Source organism: Rhipicephalus microplus, chromosome X (genome assembly GCF_043290135.1).
Source record: "Rhipicephalus microplus isolate Deutch F79 chromosome X, USDA_Rmic, whole genome shotgun sequence".
Classification (NCBI taxonomy): Eukaryota; Metazoa; Arthropoda; class Arachnida; order Ixodida; family Ixodidae; genus Rhipicephalus; species Rhipicephalus microplus.
Window position 1 is genome coordinate 334,312,949 of NC_134710.1, and position 20,900 is coordinate 334,333,848.

The 20,900-nt window shown below is 44.4% G+C and overlaps 1 protein-coding gene across 4 annotated transcripts in view; it reads right to left on the minus strand.

Moving 5' to 3' along the window:
- LOC119162350 (uncharacterized) overlaps positions 1 to 20,900 on the minus strand; it is a 246,514-nt gene that overhangs the window by 26,475 nt on the left and 199,139 nt on the right. The window contains exon 1 of one of the 4 annotated variants that reach the window (XM_075879679.1): positions 20,187 to 20,267. The exons of 1 other annotated variant lie outside the window; for it this stretch is intronic. Coding sequence is in view for 2 of the 3 variants with exons in the window: in XM_075879677.1 (XP_075735792.1) it covers positions 8,642 to 8,790 (149 nt within the window). In the remaining variant the exon portion in view is untranslated. Of the gene's footprint in view, positions 1 to 3,085; positions 3,377 to 8,641; positions 8,889 to 20,186; positions 20,268 to 20,900 lie in introns of those variants that run through there. 2 more of the 4 variants (XM_075879677.1, XM_075879676.1) reach the window with 2 other exon arrangements.

Genomic DNA, 20,900 nt, shown 5'->3' on the forward strand with positions numbered 1-20,900 from the left:
CTTTCTGAGAATTCAAAAAGCTTTAAAAACAGTTGTATACTGCCATTATTTGCAAACACGAAGTGATGGAAGCCTAGCTTCCAGGAACAAGATTTTAATGGCTATACGAACATAGGAAAACCTGAATATAGCCACAAGGCTTGCCTTTCGAGCATTGCAAAAGAGTGACATCACCTACAAGCAGGAGCCCCAGCGTATAATATGCATCCAAAGTGAAGAACCGGCTGAACGAAACATGCAATATACTGACAAAAGCGTTTGTCTTTGCATACGAAATAGACTATGACTAATCTTGCGTAACATGCTAACGACCTTAACACCATTTTATGCTAAGAATTCTATGTGAGCCTTCCAAGACATATAACTGTCGTATATTATTCCCACGAAGGTTATATACCTGTTTTACTTTAGGAATATGCTCTTGGTGATAAATCAAAATATGAATGGTTTCTTCAAACAAAATAGAATGGCTGACAATTTTCCGACATTTATATGCAGGTTAATGTCATAGATTCAGCCTTACAATGCTAATAAGTATGACTGTAGTACTTGGTCAAAAGTACTGTAGTACTGTAGTACAGTCAATATTGTCGTCCAAAAAACCGCAAGAAAAAACAGAATGACGTTAATTTTTAGGTGTCGTGGTTCCATGCCGCCAATTTCCCACGCATGTGTGCCCTCACAAGCAACTATCAACTTCGTTCTGCTGAACATCGGGCAGGAAGTGCGCTTGTACCTATCTAACCCGTAGGTATCTGGCAGCCGCAATTCTCTGCCTCCCACAGAAGTGGCGAATCCTTTAACATTTCACCAAAGCTGTGGTGTGTGAAGGAACGCCTAGGGAACCCTGCAGAAACCTATAGGGCTATCTCTTGAGATGAGTACCCAGAAAACACCAATTTTTAGGTCGGTGTACTACTCTACCCATTGGCACGAATCGGTGTGTTGCCGGTCGGCCCTGAGAATAGAACCCGGCCCCTCTCACATCGGAAGCGGGCGCTGTAGCAACCAACGCGGTAATCGTGTAGCCATCGCTGCGGTCTTTTTTTTTTCATCCGCATAAACATTTGTATACATCTTGATGTCGTTGCATAGAACACATTAGTACATTAAAAAACTAGAGAGAAGGACTGTGCCTTGCGGAACGTCTGTTGTTTGTATTTCCGTAGACGAACAAATGCAGCTTTGGGAAATATAAAACACTCTATTTCACTAATATTCAACAATCTATGGCTAAATCTACTTTGGGAAACTTATGCATTCAGCTTAATTACCAAAGCTACATGCTCAACGCTGTCACACGCTTTCGCGATGTCCAGGATGACTAATGCGGCATACTTTCTCTGCCGGTTATCTAATTGTATGCTATTCTAAAGGTCTATAAGTGCCTGTCATGTAGATCAGCTTGATCTGTCAAATTGAGCGGATTTGGAATTCATTTCCTGTTAATCAAACTTATGTGACAAACATTTAAAGTTATTTTATTCAGGCTCAATAAATTGGAAGTTAGCGCAATGGTCCTAATTTTGTTCAATTCATACCCTTTATCCGAATTTGAAGGCAGTGGTATCACCTTAGCAACTTTTCAAGAAGGAGAAAGTCATGCCCTTCCTATTGGGTTGTTGATAAAATCTAATAAATTATTTTGAGATTCCTTATTTATATATTTAAATATGGCCAACGCATCAAGAGCCGGAGCCGCTGATGAAATGCTAGCTACTCTTTTAATTCCCACCAGTAAATTTATATGAAGTCGTCGTCTCATTGGCAATGCTTTGGAGGTGATGATAACTGGAAGGTAAAGCACTGCTCTAACTTCCTACTAATAATATCTAACAAATAATTTGTTTCCTCTGAAGACTAAATAATAATTACTACTTTCACAGCTAGTTGCATTATTTCCTTTCAGGAAGATATATATGAGTACAACTTTATTGTTTGATTTTGGTATATAATCGAAAGCCCGAAAGCAATGATTTTCTTTTCCGTGCGGAACTGCTTGTTTAAAAGCTCCAGCGTAAATCTGGTAGTCTTTCCAATTTCGAAGGCAGTGATTGTACCACTCAAGTCGTATCTTTTCCTACAGCTACCTTCACTGCCATGCAATCGAAGTCTCAAGGAACATCTTATTTGCTGGGATGCCAACCTAGCCATGCGCTCTTTCCGTGACAAATGCAATAGCCTGCCGCCGAGAGCATCTCCTTTAGTCAGTATCTTCAAGAACTTGAATTTCTTGTGGCTGAATCGTACATTCTGTGTAGTCACTGCATGTCATCCACCACACAAACAACACAGGTCGTCTTAGGCCATACAATCTCTATTAGCGTCATCTCCCCCACGTCCGCTGCAGCGCATGTCTAATTGTAACCTCCAGCACTATGCCAAAATTGCCCGTATATCCGGCATTGTAATAACTTAGATGTTAGCTAACAGCTCGAAGAACTGTAGGTCACGCGGTAATCTATACAGGACATGAAGTACCAGCAAAAGTCTCAATCACTGACAGTGTCGGGACGCTCTTGTTGTCCACAACTTAAGTGCATCGATAAACAGCTTCCACGCCTGCCCCAGAAAGCTTTACTAAGGATTAGGCAGGGCTCAGTTGCGCGTCTATTATTCGTATACGGTGCCTTTAGAGCAAACCAGATCAGGTGGAAAAAACGCACACACCGGAATGGATGCAAAAGATGAAACTTTTAGGTCTCTTACACAGACCTGGTCTGGCAATCTGCATACCATCCCACCGCGATTAAACTGCCGAGTGTCAGTTATGCTCCGGCAGCTTGGGGACAACTGCATGAAGATGTTCTTCATTGGCCAAGGGGTGATTCAACCTAATAAGGGACCACCCAATGGTACCAGCGTGACGGTAACTCTGCCCATACCACTGCGGAGAAACACGTCATGGGTAATGTCATCATGGCGCAGAGAGGCGTTAACGTGGAGTGATCTTCACCACGAGAATTGCTCGACATCAGTGCGCTCTCATAAAAAGTCAATCAAGAAAAAGAAGCGGGCTCAGCTTTAAATGGAATAATGCGCTGCAAATACTAGAAAAGAAGAAAAATCATCATGCTGAACCTACCGAAACGGAGCAAGGTACGGAAACGACAACCGCACCAGCTGGCACGTAGAACCTGCAGCAGCCGATGATGACGATGATGATTCAACAGACTTGGCTCGTACCCACTCAGGGGGATCAGCCAAGAATTGATTATCTAACGTAGGGACCATGTTTTGTATCCAATATCTATACAGAACAGAAAAAGTCACAGCTTTGCTGCAAAGGCAAAGCAATGTTCTGCGAACGACCGACGCGAAACGTTCCCAGCGTTTTAACGCACGAATAACCCGCGAAACGTACTCACAGGTACAGATAAACGTGAATTAGCTTCTGAGTTGTTACTTCACTGTGTCTCAAAAGTGCTGCCTTTACTGAAACGGAGACTACAACGAAATCAATCCGGTGAAAGCCAAAAAAAATCACCTCCCCCTCCCTCCTCTTTATGATGTTTCACGGTTTAGATATACCTTAGCAATCAGCTCTAATCAGGAGCTGGACTTCGTTGTAGACGAGTAATTACAATTCCGCTATGAACGATAAAAAGATGAATAAATTCACTTAGAATCTTTGTGCACTCATCTACTATGCCTCTCTTAACGTGTACGCTAACCCACTTCGACTTCCCCTTCGCCCTTTCACGCACAGTTGTCCACTCGGAATATACACCTGCAGAATCGTGTCAGCTATCGAACTATATTTCGCCAAACCATTTTATATAATTCGACATTATTACTACTTACCATTCTAATTTGAAATGACTTGCAGAGAAAATATTGCACATTTCTGAAGCTTTCGAGTACGTTCTCGCACATTATTTCTATAAATCGTCACCAGTAACTGTACCATGGCCCTTTGTATATCTTGTTTAGCTGTGCCATTATTGCCTACCATATCGTACTTTATCCAAAACATGGAAAAAATTACTGCTTACTGTAATAATATCCATTTATCTCTCTAAACTATTCCTTTACTGCCAGTGGAACGTTTTTTTTATTTTCTCGTCAAAATACTGCAAAATGTATGACCATCAAAGCGTGAAGCACTTTGCTTGTGTATGTAAAAACCTAGCACACCCTCATTATTTTCTTTTAAGCGCGCGGTTCCGCTTCATTTAGGTTGTTGATTTTTACGTATCCTACTATGATTACTTTTTTCTTATACTGTGTATTTCGCGTATCTCCTAATTAGGCTCACTTTGTGAATGAATCATTGATATGAACATTCAAACAACGGTCTCTGACAGTTGACTACCTCATCAGGTAAGTGGAATCCGGTTTCAAATTGTTTTCCTGCACCGATTACGTTTCGAATAGACTTCCCACCTTGTCACTCCTATATTCTCTGCATTGGAAGTGTGTGTTTCGCAATTTCCGCTAGTATTTGCCGAGTACTGCTTTACAAGTGCACGTATTTTTAGCAGTAAGTTCATTATCATCGTTACTGACCAATGCTGTATCATTGTTTTTTTACTCCCTTTATTTGTTATCAATGTGAAATCTACGTATGCATACTGCGAAAGTTATTTTAAGTAAAAACTCGGCATCGACACAACATCGTTCTGAGGAGAGAAAAGAAAAGACTAACTGGGCTTACTGGGGTCTCAATTTGTCGATTCGTGTGCGGGAAACCGAGATTATTATTACAAATAATACTAAAATCAGGCTCGGTGTAAAAAAAGTTTAGAAATAGGCTTTGGCACTGCGGCCTAGGAAATTCGAATGCAATTACACGCGCGTCGCACATTTTAATACTCCAACGATGATTTCCAGCCGAAATTCTAATGTAGTTGTTATGGACTGTAAAAACATTCTGCAAGAACAATTTCTCTTCTAAATCTTGCTCCTATAATAAGTTTACAAGCCCGTATTATAGGTGAATAACCGGGCCAATCAAAAATGACTTAGCATACGCATGTGCCATTTCATTCAGACAAACTACCTTATATCCCGGTACCCAGGCAAGTCAATCAAGTGTGTTTGTGGTGAAACTACTAAATTCAACGCACTCAGCACTTTTGAGTTTTCATTTTTAGTGAGAAAATAACACACAAATATAGAATCAGTTAAACTTACGGCAGAACAAGTTGATGCTAATATTTTCGCAGAGCTAAAACTTACGCTAAAATTGTGCTACAAAAACGCATTCGAAATAACGAAGGCGTAAAGAAAACTGCCAACCTAGAGTATGGAAAACCTCAATCGCAGATTTTTCTTCATTTTGCGAAACATCCGTCACAGTGACTGTTTGTATTGGTAAATGTACGGGGTAATCCACTTAGAATAGATTTCAAAAGGCGGCGTGGGGTTAGTTTTGCGTCTGTTGCAAAAATTTCCTCAACCTGTATTTTGATAGAGTTGTTGGAATGACTGATTAAGATACATCACTACTTTGGATACTTCGTTTGTCAAGAAGACTGTATATTCGAAATTTGAGGCTTGTGACATCTCAACTACTATGGTCCAAAGAACAACTTGGGCTGGGAGATAAAAACTAATTCAAAACGTCTTTCTGAGAATTTATGAAACTTTAAAAACTGTTGTATACTGCCAACAATTGCAACCACGTAGTGAAGGGAGCCTAGCTTCCAGAAACAAGACTACCCACTTAGGAAAACCTGAATATAGTCCCTAGGCTTGCCTTTCAAAGATTACAAAAGAGTGACATCACGTACAAGCAGGAGCCCTAGCGTAAAATATGCATCCAAAGTAAAGTACCGGCTTAACGTACATGCAATATACTGACAAAAGCGTTTGTCTTCGCATACGAAATAGACTATGACTAATCTTGCGTAACATCCTAACGACCATAACACCATTGGATGCTATGAATGCATGGTGAGCCTTCCAATACATATAACTGCCGTATATTATTCACACGAAGGTTATTTACCTGTTTTACTTGCGGAATATGCTCTGTGGGATAAATCAAAATATGAATGGACCCTTTAAACGAAATGAAAAGGTTGTCAGCTATCTGACATTTATATGCAGGTTCATGTCATCAATCCAGCCTTTTAATGGTAATAAGTATGGCTGTAAGACTTGGTCAAAAGTACTGTAGTACTGTAGTATGGCCAATATTGTCATCCAAAAAACCGCAAAAAAAGAGCATGACGTTATTCTTAGGTGTGGCGGTCCCGTGTCGCCAATTTCCCATGCGTGGGTGCCCTCACAAGCAACTATCAACTTCGTTCTGCTAAAGATCGGGCAGGAAGTGCGATTGTACCTATCTAACCCGTAGGTATCTAGCAGCCTCAATTGTCTGCCTCCCACAGCAGTGGCGGATCCTTTAACATTTCACCAAAGCTGTGGTGTGTGAAGAAACGCCTAGGGAACACTGCTGAAACCTATAGCGCTATCTTTTGAGATGAGTACCCCAAAAACACTAAATTTTAGGTCGGTGTACTCCTATAACCATTGTGACAAATCGGTGGGTTACCGGTCGTCCCTTAGAATTGAACCCAGCCCCTCTCACATCGGAAGCGGACGCTGTAGCAACCAACGCGGTAACCACGTAGCTACCGCTGCGTTCTGTTTTTTTTTTTTCATCCGCATAAACATTTGTATACATCTTGATGTCGTTGGATAAAACTCATCAGTACATTAAAAAACTGGAGAGAAGGACTGCGCCTTATGGAACGCCTGTTGTTAGTGCTTGCGTAGACGAACAAATGCTGCTTTGGGAAATATAAAACACTCTCACTAATATTCAGCAATCCATGGCTAAATCTACTCCCGGAAACTTATGCATTCAGCTTATTTACTAGAGCTACATGCTCAACGCTGTCACACGCTTTCGCGATGTCCAGGATGACTAATGCGGCATACTTTCTTTGCCGGTTATCTAACTGAATGCTATTCTAAAGGTCTATAAGTGCCTGTCATGTAGATCAGCTTGCTCTGTAATCAAATTGGGCGGATTTGGAATTTATTTCCTGTTAATCAAACTTAAGTGACAAATATTTAAAGTTATTTTATTCAAGCTCAATAAATTGGAAGTTAGCGCAATGGTCCTATTTTGTTCAATTCATACCCTTTATCCGAATTTGAAGGCAGTGGTATCACCTTAGCAATTTCTCAAGAAGGAGAAAGTCATGCCCTTCCTATTGGGTGGTTGATAAAAATCTAATAAATTATTTTGAGATTCCTTATTTATATATTTAAATATGGCCAACGCATCAAGACCCGGAGCCACTGATGAAATGCTAGCTACTCTTTTAATTCCGACCAGTAAATTTATATGAAGTCGTCGTCTCTTTGGCAATGCTTTGGAGGTGATGATATCTGGAAGGAAAAGCACTGCTCTAACTTCCTACTAATAATATTTAAAAAATAATTTGTTTCCTCTGAAGACTAAATAATAATTACTACTTTCACAGCTTGTTGCATCATTTCCTTTCAGGAAGATATATATGAGTACAAGTTTATTGTTTGATTTTGGTATACAATCGAAAGTCCGAAAGCAATGATTTTCTTTTCCGTGCGGAACTGCTTGTTTAAAAGCTCCAGCCTAAATCTGGTAGTCTTTCCAATTTCGAAGGCAGCGATTGTACCACTCAAGTTGTATCTTTTCCTACAGCTACCTTCACTGCCATGCAATCGAAGTCTCAAGGAACATTTGATTTGCTGGGAGGCCAATCTAGCCATGCGCTCTTTCCGTGACAAAATGCAATAGCCTGCCGCCGAGAGCACCTCCTTTAGTCAGTATCTTCAAGAACTTGAATTTCTTGTGGCTGAATCGTACATTCTGTGTAGTCACTGCATGTCATCCACCACACAAACGACACAGGTCGTCTTAGGCCATACAATCTCTATTTGCGTCATCTCCCCCACATCCGCTGAAGCGCTTGTCTAATTGTAACCTCCAGCACTATGCCGAAATTGCCCGTATATCCGGCATTGTAATAACTGAGATGTTAGCTAACCGCTCTAAAAACTGTAGGTCACGCGGTAATCTATACAGGACATGAAGTACCAGCAAAAGTCTCAATCACTGACAGTTTCGGGACGCTCTTGTTGTCCACAACTTGAGTGCATCGATAAAGAGCTTCCACGCCTGCCCCAGAAAGCTTTTCTAAGGATTAGGCAGGGCCCAGTTGCGCGTCTATTATTCGTATGCGGTGCGGTTAGTGCAAACCAGATCAGGTAGAAAAAACGCACACACCAGAATGGATGCAAAAGATGAAACTTTTAAGTCTCTTACACAGACCTGGTCTGGCAATCTGCCCACCATCCCACCGCGATTAAACTGCCGAGTGTCAGTTATGCTCTGGCAGCTTGGGGACACTGTATGAAGATTTTCTTCATTGGCCTAGGGGTTATTCAACCTAATAAGGGACCACCCAACGGTACCAGCGTGACGGTAACTCTGCCCATACCACTGCGGAGAAACTCGTCATGGGCAATGTCATCATGGCGCAGACAGGCGTTAACGGGGAGTGATCTTCACCACGAGAATTGCTCGACATCAGTGCGCTCTCATATAAAGTCAATCAAGAAAAAGAAGCGGGCTCAGCTTTAAATGGAATAATGCGCTGCAGATACTAGAAAAGAAGAAAAATCATCATACTGAACCTACCGAAACGGAGCAAGGTTAGAAAACGACAACCGCACCAACTGGCACGTAGGAGCTGCAGGAGCCGATGATGACGATGATGATTCAACAGACTTGGCTCGTACCCACTCAGGAGGATCGGCCAAGAATTGATTATCTAATGTAGGGATCATATTTTGTATCCAATATCCATACAGAACAGAAAAAGTCACAGCTTTGCTGCAAAGGCAAAGCAATGTTCTGCGAACGACCGCAGCGAAACGTTCCCAGCGTTTTAACGCAAGAATAACGCGCGAAACGTACTCACAGGTACAGATAAACGTGAATTAGCTTCTGAGTTGTTACTTCACTGTGTCTCAAAAGCGCTGCCTTTACTGAAACGGAGACTACAATGAAATCAATCCGGTGAAAGCCAAAAAAATCGCCTCCCCCTCCCTCCTCTTTCTGATGTTTCACGGTTTAGATATACCTTAGCAATCAGCTCTAATCAGGAGCTGGACTTCGTTTTCGACGGGTAATTATAATTCCGCTATGAACGATAAAAGGATGAATAAATTCACTTAAAAACTTTGTGCACTCATCTACTATGCCTCTCTTAACGTGTACGCTAACCCACTTCGACTCCCCCTTCGCCCTTTCGCGCACAGTTGTCCACTCGGAATATACACCTGCAGAATCGTGTCAGCTATCGGACTATATTTCGCCAAACCATTTTATATATTTCGACATTATTACTACTTACCATTCTAATTTTAAATGACTTGCAGAGAAAATATTGCACATTTCTGAAGCTCTCGAGTACGTTCTCGCACATTATTTCTATAAATCGTCACCAGTAACTGTACCATTGCCCTTTGTAATATCTTCTTTCGCTGTGCCATTATTGCCTACCATATCGTACTTTATCCAAAACATGAAAAAAATTACTGCTTACTGTAATAATATCCATTTATCTCTCTAAACTATTCCTTTACTGCCAGTGGAACGTTTTTTTTTTATTTTCTTGGCAAAGTACTGCAAAATTTATGACCATCAAAGCGTGAAGCACTTTTTTTGTGTATGTAAAAACCTAGCGCACCCTCATTATTTTCTTTTAAGCGCGCGGTTCCGCTTCATTTAGGTAGTTGATTTTTACGTATCCTACTATGATTACTTTTTTCTTATACTGTGTATTTCGCGTATCTCCTAATTAGGCTCACTTTGTGAATGAATCATTGATATAAACATTCGAACAACGGTCTGTGATAGTTGACTACCTCATTAGGTAAGTGGAATCCGGTTTCAAATTGTTTTCCTGCAAGATTACGTTTCGAATAGACTTCCCACCTTGTCACTCCTATATTCTCTGCATTGCAAGTGTGTGTGTTTCGCAATTTTCGCTAGTATTTGCCGAGTACCGTTTCACGTGTGCACGTATTTTTAGCCGTAAGTTCATAATCCTCATTACCCACCAATGCTGTATCATTGCTTTTTACTCCCTTTATTTGTCATCAATGTGAAATCTACGTATGCATACTGCGAACGATATTTTAAGTGAAAACTTGGCATTGACACAATATCGTTCTGAGGAGAGAAAAGAAAAGATTAACTGGGCTTACTGGGGTTTCAATTTGTCTTTTTCTGTGCGGGAAACCTAGAATATTAGGACAAATAATACTTCCGTGTTTCCCAGCAAAATGCAAATTGCTAGAAAGGTGATCATGATCAATTAAAAAAATTACAGATCTGTTTTTTTATTTTGCTGAATTTCTCGAGAGTATTGGAAAAGCTCTTACATTGGAGACTCATAAACTTCATTGAAAAGGAACAACACTACTCCCCCAATGGCAATTCTGTTTCCTTAAAATAAATCTACAATGTTGGCATTGCTTAGACAGAAAGAGTATATTATAACATAGTTCGAAAAAAAGCTAAAACCAGTTGGGGTGTCCATTGGTTATACCAAAGCTCTCGACTTTGTAAATCATGCAATTCTAATCAAAAGACTCAGTTGTTATTGTAAACAAGGGCTATATATGGTTGAGCAAGTAAGATCATACCTAAGCAAGCGGCAACTAATAGTCGAAATTTATAAGGCACGTTCAGGTGCTTTAGGGTACCCTACAAAGTGCCACGAGGGAGCATTTTAGGTCTGCTGTGGTTTACTTGTATAATAATGATGCTGTACGTATCAATTCTTGTGCAAAGTTCGTTATATAATTCGACGACATCAGGATTTTTGTTTCTGGTAATAATATACAAAACCTGATAGGCATCTGTTATGACACCTTACAAAACTTATCAGCATGGTCATTAAAAAATGGGATTAAAATAATCAAAGTAATATAGGTTAACATTTTAGAGCGAAAAACTAAGAATTACCGCCCCCCCCCCTCTATGCAGATATAGTTTCAGACGATCGTAGTATTACGAGGCAGTGGGCATGACACCACCCCGTCGTAGACGCATCGATGAAGAAGAAGCGGATTCCGCGCGCGAGATCCTAGCAAGCCTGAGGTGTCACACCTATCTGTAAATATTGCAAATACACTCCTTTCTATCTTCTGTGTATTTTGAATCCCCGTAACAAATTGGTGGACGTGCTGGGCAACGAAGCGCACTACAACGGAGCTTCGCAGTGGTCGTCAAATCAGAGTTTCCGTGATGGAACACGGGACTGATCCCACGGCCACCTCTCCATCGGCCTCAGCAACGCCTGCACCATCTACGGCAACGCCTCCACCGGCCCCACCCCCACCTACGTACGTGCTGACGCATCCGAAACATCCAGGAACGTTCTGCGGTACGGACGAAGTTGATGTCGACGACTGGATAGCCTACTACGAACGTACCAGTGCGCTCAACCGGTATGACCCGACTATCATGCTGGCCAACGTGCTATTTTATCTGAAAGGCACTGCCAAAGTCTGGTACGAGAACCATGAGGAGGAGATTGGCAGTTGGGACACCTTCAAGGAGAAGCTTCGCGATTTATTCGAGAAGCCCATCGGTGGAAAGGCGGCTGCAAAAAAGGAGTTGTCTATACGTGCTCAGACTTCCACAGAGCCGTATATCTCGTATATACAGGACGTGCTGGCTCTATGTCGTAAAGTCGACAACGACATGTCGGAGTCGGATAAGGTTGGCCACGTTCTCAAGCGGATAGCGGACGATGCGTTCAACCTGCTAATGTGCCGGAGCTGCGCGACCGTCGAGAAAATTATTCAGGAATGCCGGCGTTTCGAACAAGCCAAAAGCAGGCGTATTTCAAGATCTTTCACTTGACTGCCGAACACCACTGCGACGTCCTCCTGCGAAGATGGACTGACCTCTCATCGGCAGTCTTCACCGGCGTCTGAAATTACGCGAATCGTCTGGTGGGAAATCGAAGCAATTACGCCTGCTCTTCCCAGCAACGGCCACGTCGATACGCAAGTACCTCAAGTTTGCTTGGTACAGTCGATTGTGCGGGAAGAACTCAGCAATTTGGGCTTCGATGTCTGCGCCGTTGCTGGCTTCCGTTCAAAGTCACCGCCTCGCCCCAGGTCACCGACCCAGGAACGGTCTTTTCCATGCTCTCGCAATCCGGCCGAATGGCGAACGGCGGATGATCGGCCGATCTGTTTTAACTGCCATCGCATACGGCGCGCTGCACGGTATTGTCGCAACCATTGGTCTTCGTCCCATACACAGTATAACACTGCTCGCCGCGCCGACAGCTACCGCCTTTTCCAGCCTCCTGGGCCTATCCCCGACAGCTACCGCCGCCTTCCACCCGTCGATGCCCCTAATACGCAGCACAGCCGCTCACCGTCGCCTCGACGTCATCAGTCTCGTTTGCCGCCTGCACGTCACCCGCAGTCCCCTACTCCTCTACGACGACGCCCGACCTCCCCGCTCAAATCTCATCAGGAAAACTAAGCGGTGCAGCTCTTAGAGGTGAAGCTGCATCCTCGAAACCGACCTTAAATCCTCTCCTTGCAGGCACGACGAAATTTGATCGACGTAGACGTTGACGGCCTGACTGTTTCTGCACTTATTGACACCGCGGCGCATATTTCTGTGATGAGTGCCAAACTTCGTCGCCGCCTGAAGAAAGTTCTCACACCAGCTGCTTCTGGCATTATTCGTCTCACCGATGGAAGAAGTCTTGCCATCATAGGAATGTGCACAGCACGCATCACATTCACCGATCACCTCACATCTGTTCTCTTTGCAGTAATTGAGCAGTGCCCCAATGACCTGATTCTTGGATTGGATTTCTCGTCCACTCATGCCGCTCTCATCGACTGTGCAACCGGCGTTCTCCAACTTGAACTGCCTCGATTTGGGGCTGTGCAATCCTCACCGTCACACCGATTGTGCGCTGTTTATTGTGTTCGGCTGTCACCGCAAGCCACCACGTTTGCGGCCTTAACGACATCACCATCTCTTCCTGACGGTGACTACATAGTGTCTCCATTAGTGGATGTGCTCTTGGTGCGAAGTGTTGCTGTGCCGCATACCATCGTGACTATCGTGGACAACTACGTTCAGCTTCCGCTTCTCAACTTTAGTAGTTCGACCCAAGTTCTCCCGCAAGGCATTTTGTTAGGCCATGTTTCCCCACTTGATGCATGTAACATCGTGGCATTAGACCCTGAAGACTGCTCGTCCCCTATTGCAGCCAGCCGAGCAAACGCACCTACCGATGAAATCACGATGATGATTGCCCCTGATCTCCTGCCCTGTCAGGCTGTGCAACTCCACCACGTTCTGACCACCTACCGAGATATTTTCGACATCGATGACCGCCCTTTAGGTCAAACGTCCGTCATGCGTCATCAAATACATACCGGCGATGCTAGTCCTGTTAGACGGCGACCATATCAAGTTTCCCAGTCCGAACGCCAGGTCATACAACGAGAAGTCGAGAAGATGCTCTCTAAAGGAGTCATAGAGGCCTCTTCAAGTCTATGGGCGTCACCTGTTGTTTTAGTCAAAAAGAAAAATGGCAGTTCGAGATTTTGCGTTGATTACCGTGCCTTGAACAAGATAACCCGCAAAGACGTATATCCGCTGCCCCGAATCGACGACGCCATTGACTGCCTTCATGGCGCGCGATACTTCTCATTTATAGATCTGCGTTAGGGCTATTGGCAAATTTCTGTCGACGACTTAGACCACGAAAAAAGTGCCTTTGTCACACTGGACGGCCTTTATTAGTTCAAGGTTATGCCTTCTGGGCTGTGCAACGCCCCGGCAACGTTCGAACGCATGATGGACTCTCTCCTTTGTCGTTATAAATGGTCCATCTGCCTTTGCTACCTCAGCGATGTGATTGTTTTTGTCCAACATTTGAAAACCACCTAACTCGCCTGTTGACTATTGTAGCCGTTTTTCGTCGAGTGGGACTACAGCTGAAATCGAAAAAGTGCAATTTCGGCCGACGAGAAATCACGGTCCTTGGTCATCGTGTAAGTGCTGCTGGCGTCCAACCGGACCCTAACAAGATTAGCGCTGTCAAAAACTTTCCTCTTCCTTCTACTAACAAAGATGTTCGTTGTTTTGTTGGCTTATGCTCGTACTTCCGACGTTTTATACGCAATTTTGCTACAATTGCACGACCACCCACTGATCTTCTCAAAAAGAATGCGCCCTTCTCGTGGGGCCAAGACGAAGCAGCTGCGTTTTCCACGCTGATCCAGCTGCTCACTTCACCACCAATATTGGCTCATTTCGACCCATCCGCGACGACTGAAGTTCGCACAGACGCCAGTGCTCACGGCATCAGCGCTGTCTTCGCTCAACACCAGGGGGGCCAAACGCGTGTTAGTGCGTATGCCAGCCGCCATCTCTCCACAGCTGAGCGAAACTATTCGATAACGGAGCGCGAGTGTCTTGCGTTGGTCTGGGCTGTAGCGAAATTTCGCCCCTACTTGTATGGCCGGGAGTTTTCAGTTCTTACGGACCACCACGCTCTGTGTTGGTTGTCCTCGCTCAAGGACCCAACTGGTCGCCTAGGTCGCTGGGCTCTACGTCTCCAGGAGTATAACTTTGACATAATTTATAAGTCTGGCAGGTTACACCAAGATGCCGATTGTCTCTCGCGTTATCCGGTGGATCCTGCTAGCCTCGCCGTCCATTAGAGCGATTCTTGTGTGCTCGCCATATCCGATTTGCGCGACATCGGCACGGAGCAGCGCCGGGACGCAACCCTCAAGACGGTCATTGAGCGAGTATCTTCATGACATTCCGAACCTTAGCTCCGTCAATATGTCCTCCGCAACGAAATATTGTACCACCGCAACATGAAGCCTGATGGCCCGGACCTTTTGTTGGTTATCCCCCAACACCTGCGTGCCACCATTCTTCAACATCTGCATGACGCTCCCACGACAGGACACCTAGGTTTTTCACGCACCTATCACTGCGTGCAGCAATGGTTCTTCTGGCCTGGCCTGTATAAATTTGTGCGCCGCTATGTCGCTGCTTGCGAGCGCTGCCAGCGTCGCAAACGTTCTACTCTCCGTACGGCTGGCCTGCTCCAACCTATCGACATTCCTTCCTGAACCATTCTTCCGCGTCGGCCTCGACTTGCTCAGACCGCTGAAATTGTTATACCCTGAAGAGTCTAGGAGTGGTATTTTCTGCAAGTATGTCCTGAAATAGTTATGTCAATGCAGTAATCGAAAAGTGTACTGGAATAACGGGAAAAGTTGATCACCTCAAACGCCTTCTTTCCGCATGGGTTTAAATAATATTTACAATTGACTTTTTTGATGATGATGTTTGATGTTTTGTGGCGCAAAGGTCATTTCAAGACCAAAGAGCGCCAGTTCATGTTACAAGAGATATGGACAATGATTGTGATAAGCGGCTGTATATGGACCATAAAATCCCTCGCTCTAAGGCGGTTAAAACATAGAAGTAATTAAAACATGACCATGCCGTGAAAAGTGTGTAGTGTGAATGCATTACAAAAGTTTGTGATAATAAAAACGATGATTGACATGTATGGCATTAGCACAAGTGCCTCCATCATTCACACCCTTGCGTCCAAGGGCCGTGAGGCAAGTGCTTTGTTTAATGTAGCCACCGCAGCGGAGACCTCTTGAGAGAGGTCGTGCTACGGAACTCCCGGGTATATAATATGGAAAGTATGAACCTCTCTTTAAAAAGCTAACAATGATTTATGTGTAAAAAGTGGTTCCCTACCGACAAATATTGCAGGGTGAAGGTGTATAAGCTGTCGGTAGTGTAATAAAAAGTGTTGTCTTTTTGAATGATCACCCATCAACTCGCATAAGAAATGATAAGACGTACATACGTAAGTATTTTGCATGCCGCTTTCACCGGATGAACTCTTCATTGTCAAATGAATATATATTGAGCCAAAGTACTTTCCCAACTGATAGGAAATGCTGAACGTTCGCTACCTCATTTCTTGCCGCAGTGCACAGGGCGGTGGTGTCCGCTGATCGACGTGTATCAACGACGCTTTGCGTAATTCTGTGCGTGGTACAGAAAGCTGCGTGAACTAAAATTCACGTATGAACTGAACGGCACTGCGACATCATTAGCGCCGAGCTTATCAGGTGTATTTGCTGCAGTAGTGGGCCACTAGCGAGTAGCGCACCGTCGAGGCTGCACAGGACCGAATGTTTAACGTACCGATGGTTTGCAAACACATTTCTCCGTCGTCATTACTTGCGCTGTGAGCATCATGCAGCTCCTTCTTCAATGTGTCAACGATGGGTGAATGATGAAGTTAAGGAAATGTTCGATTGTTTAGAAGAAAACGGTATTGCGCTAAAGTTACAAGTGAATCAGCAGTAGTTACATGTAGAAGGAAACGGATTTCGGTGTTGGAGCTTGATCAGCTACGTCCGATGCCTCTCATGTCACGCCTCGATTTCCTCACAGTCGATGCGTGGCTATGCGTTCCCAGCTCACCAACTCACTTTTGTTCTTTTTAATGATCGTCAAAGCAACGCTTCATGGCAACCGCGCCGAGCGGACGCGCTAAGGTCTCGGAGTCCACGTTTACGTAGTGTGGCGTTTCTTGTGCGGGCGCCGAGACGCTGCCGGGGAATGTGGCTGTGTGAAGTCGAATGGCGCTGACAAACGGACCACAAGCATTTAACTTCCTAGTAAGTAGTGCTTTTATCAAAGCCGTGATCAGAATCAGAGTCCACGTTTCCCTGAACTAGGCTGTTGCAGGGTCCAGCAGCGCGATTGAAACAAGGATATCGAGACACGAACGATTTTTGAAATGTGAAAACTACGAAAATTCGTCGAACAACAACATTGTTCAACGGCACCGGTGAAGTGCAGGAGAAGTTAGCAAGAACTGTAGTCGTAACTGCATATTTCATCGCTCCAACTGATTCGCTTCGTTGTCCGAGTTCGAGAGTATTGGTGGCATGCGGCGCTTTGTAATATCTACTGTAAGTGGGATACATTCAATGCACAAGAAAAAGTATGCTTTTATTTTTAGCTCGCTGAAGAATAATAAACAATAAATACAAATAAAGTAATTTACTAGCGTTAAAAAACATTACCGGATGACGGGACGTGAAGTGCACCTCTGCTAGTGGCCCAGCTGCTGGCGTTCATCGCCGCTGTCACAATCAGCGTGAAGGCAACCATCTACGTCCAGTGAAAAAAATCCTCGACGTCAAGACGGTTTCTTAGAACATCCTTACTGAAAGTAATCTGAGGAATTCTCTCCGCCAAACGCCATCGATAGCACCAACAACGCCTATACCACCACGAACAGCACCCACACGGTGTCACTCACTGCGATTATCTGAGTGTGCGGAGATCGATTCGGTCCAAAACCCGGCAAGAAACGAATTGCTTGGAGTGTGCTGCCACCTATCAACAACGTAAAAGAAAACAGGCCGTGCATTGTAGGCCAAGGTTTAGAAACGCAAATTGTGAGCCCGCGCTACTTTCCGTGTAAAATTAATGTCATGAGATTCATACACTACAAAAGCACTGACGAATGCTATACGCACGTAAAGCAAGACAAGTTTTAACTGGATTGGCCAGACGAGAACATTTAACTACCCAAAGTGCATGCAAAAAATCTCGTGAAGCTGGTATGTGTACTCTGCGGGCTATAATCGAAAGCGTGAGTTGCCACGTATTTTCACGAAAACTTCGCGTCTCAGAAGAATGAATCAGATTTATTGGGTTACGGACGGTCCGGTATATTCACTTATTCACGAAACATACAAAGTCGTTCATGTTTCTATTTTGCTAACGCGTTAACACTGCGGCTAGCACCATCAAACAAGGGATCAATGGGAGCGTCTGCCTACTGATTATCCTTGAGAGGACGCTCTTGAATTTCGCTAGGCGGCGCGACAGTCTATGAACAATGCGAATAGCCATTCTCGACCTCCAAATGCTACGCAGAGCTAATAGCGTGGCTTTGGTATACGGAAAACCATCTTCATTATCAGTGGCAAGGTAGCTTATTCCTTGTGCGTCCAGCGGGAAAAATTTCTTTATTGTCCTTTGTAGAACATCCCAGAAGAACCCCGCGTCCCGACAATCAAGGAAAACATGCTCAATTGTTCCGGGCTTGCGACAGAAAAAGCAGTGATCACCCCACGGAACACATAAACTTTTGTCAGACATTCACGTTTTAACTGGAGAGACACCGGCATGAAGCTTGAAGAAAAATGTTTTATCCCCTGGACGCACAGGCATTTGTTCAACGCGCCTTAAAACCTTGCTTCATGTTCCAGCAGAGTACTGAGTGTGGTACAGTCGAAGTGGAAGGCTGTAAACCGTTTCTTGTACCTTCACAATATTAAGGTCCCTTTTTTGTGCACTGTCTGTTAAATGCGATTGGCCAGTGCTTTGCCCGAGTTTGTAGTGTCTTCAGTTAGTTTAGAAGGTAGAACACGGGGCTAATTTATTGAAATCATCGAGTCATTTCGCTTCCTGAGGGCACAATTTTCTTTTGAATATTTGAGCGTAGTTTCCCGTAAAAAATTGCATAAAGATTTACTGCGCCCCCAGAACAGCTAGGTGGTGGAGCCTTAACGACTACAAACTTACGGCAACGCCCCCACTTTTTCATGTTTACCATTTCACTACGGTGACAGGCCTCTTTACCATAATCATTGCTTTACGGTTACGGGGCCCATTGCTATAGTGGCATCGCTATTATGATGGGCCCCGTCACTGTTACGATTTCGCTTCTGTGACGGCGGCCGTCACTTTAACGATAGGAATGCGCTGACGGGCCCCGTCACTGTAGCCTCGATTATATTACGCTGACGGGCCCCCTCACTCTAACGATAGTACTACGGACCCCCTCACTCTAACGATAGACTCTCACTCTAACCATAGCCACCGCCAATTTTCGCGGGTGTGAACGCCGCTACCCTTGGCTACACCCATGTCTTTGGCCTAGAATGGTATTTTCCGTTGTAACGTCTCTTTGCAGCATTGTGACACGCTTGCTGTATCAGGCAAGTAAGCTGAAGGCGCTGTTGGTGGTGGTTCGAGGAAGAATGAGACGCCTAATGCCTGCGGCTCATTTGTATAGTGGTTACATTATACTTACTAGCCAAGCGTTTCTAATGGGAGATGCTGGCACTGCCAATGATGCCTTCCTCCGAAGGCCACCAGGCGGCGACACCCTCAGCGACCGAGCTAACCGAGCGGCGGGTCGCACCGACAGCACGCGTCGCACGCGCGTTTCATGCGCGTCTCTTGCGCTTTGGATGCACTTCGAATGCGCGTTCGATAACCCGTTAACGTTGGAGATTTGCACTCGCTGAGCTCACGGCGATGAGAAAGGAAGCGCGCCAAAAGCGCTCGCCTCGAAAACTAGCGGCTATCGCACGCCGAGAGACTTGCCCTGAGCAAGAGGAGCATCGCCCCTAAAAAAACTTACAAGCAAAGCCTTACAAGCACAACCACACCACAATCCACGCTTACAACCACAACTTTATGACCTGTCGAGCAGCACATTATACCTCAGCGGCGTAAACTTTTCGGGGTCAGCACCTACCTTGTGGTCAGGCTGCGGGGATACCCCATGCAAGTGTACCCTCTCGAGATTTGTCTTCCTAATGTCCCATTTGAATGCCTTGCCAGCCAAGGACAGTGTACTTTCCGTAAAACCAACAATGAAATCTGATATACTTTCATAGAACAGAACCCAAGGACTTCTAGTCACTACGCACGATGGGTACTACCTTTCCGCGTTAGCACAAAAAGTTCTATTATTTTTATTGCATGCTTTATCCTAATATGTGTAGCTGCAAAAAATGCTAGTGCCTGCCTAGAGTTTTTATCAGAAAGTAACTGCGCCATGTGACGTCGCTTGTGTACTGTTGAATACTCTGTGCTGTTTCATCTGACCATGTGCCGATATTCATGCTGGTTATTATATTATTTTACATTATTATTATTATTATTATTATTATTATTATTATTATTATTATTATTATTATTATTATTATTATTATTATTATTATTATTATTATTATTATTATTATTATTATTATTATTATTATTATTATTATTATATGTGAATGCATATTTCGTTTTATAACATTTAAAATAAACCATATGTACAAACCAAAATGGCTGCCATGGAAAGGTGTGTGTGCCCCGTTGTGGTCTTGAAGGATTGTCTCCACTCGTTCCTCTTCTGGAGAAAATGTATCGAGAAACGGAATATATTACGAAACTTGAATCGAATTGCAACAATGTAGAGCTCACCTGGTCAGCGTCAGTGACATCGGCATCAAAAGATGACAACCCCGATTGGTGGCGACTATGGTCTAGACATGCCGCTCTTCCCTTTTTAGCTGTGTCTCTGCAGTGCGTTCCGTGCATGCCTGGTGGTTTACGCCGAGTAAATTGCCATGTAGCCCACTACTGGGGCCACCGGGCCGATTGAAAGTGCGCTGCGAGCCATTCACGAAACGGAGGAATATCTCCAGCCCACAGGCCATAGCCAGCTGATCGCGCTAGAAGTCGGAGCGCCTACTCGATTGCCCTATGAGGAGCGAACGTAAGTCGAAGGGCTGGAAGCCATTTGCCAAGAACGATATTAATTTACGCGCGAGCGGAGGAGACACTGTACCCGGATTGGTCATGATAAAGATTTGGGGAACGTTGGAATCGGCAGGGTACTGCATTGGGAGGGGCAAAGCTGAAGTGCGGTGCTTCGCAGCCGTTAGGAGGGGGGCTAAAAGATAGCTTTAGTTGGGGGGACGAGGCAAGCGCTGGTGTATAGGTTAGGGAGGTAGGGGGAGATCCCCTGTAGCACCGCGTCAGTCACGGCAAG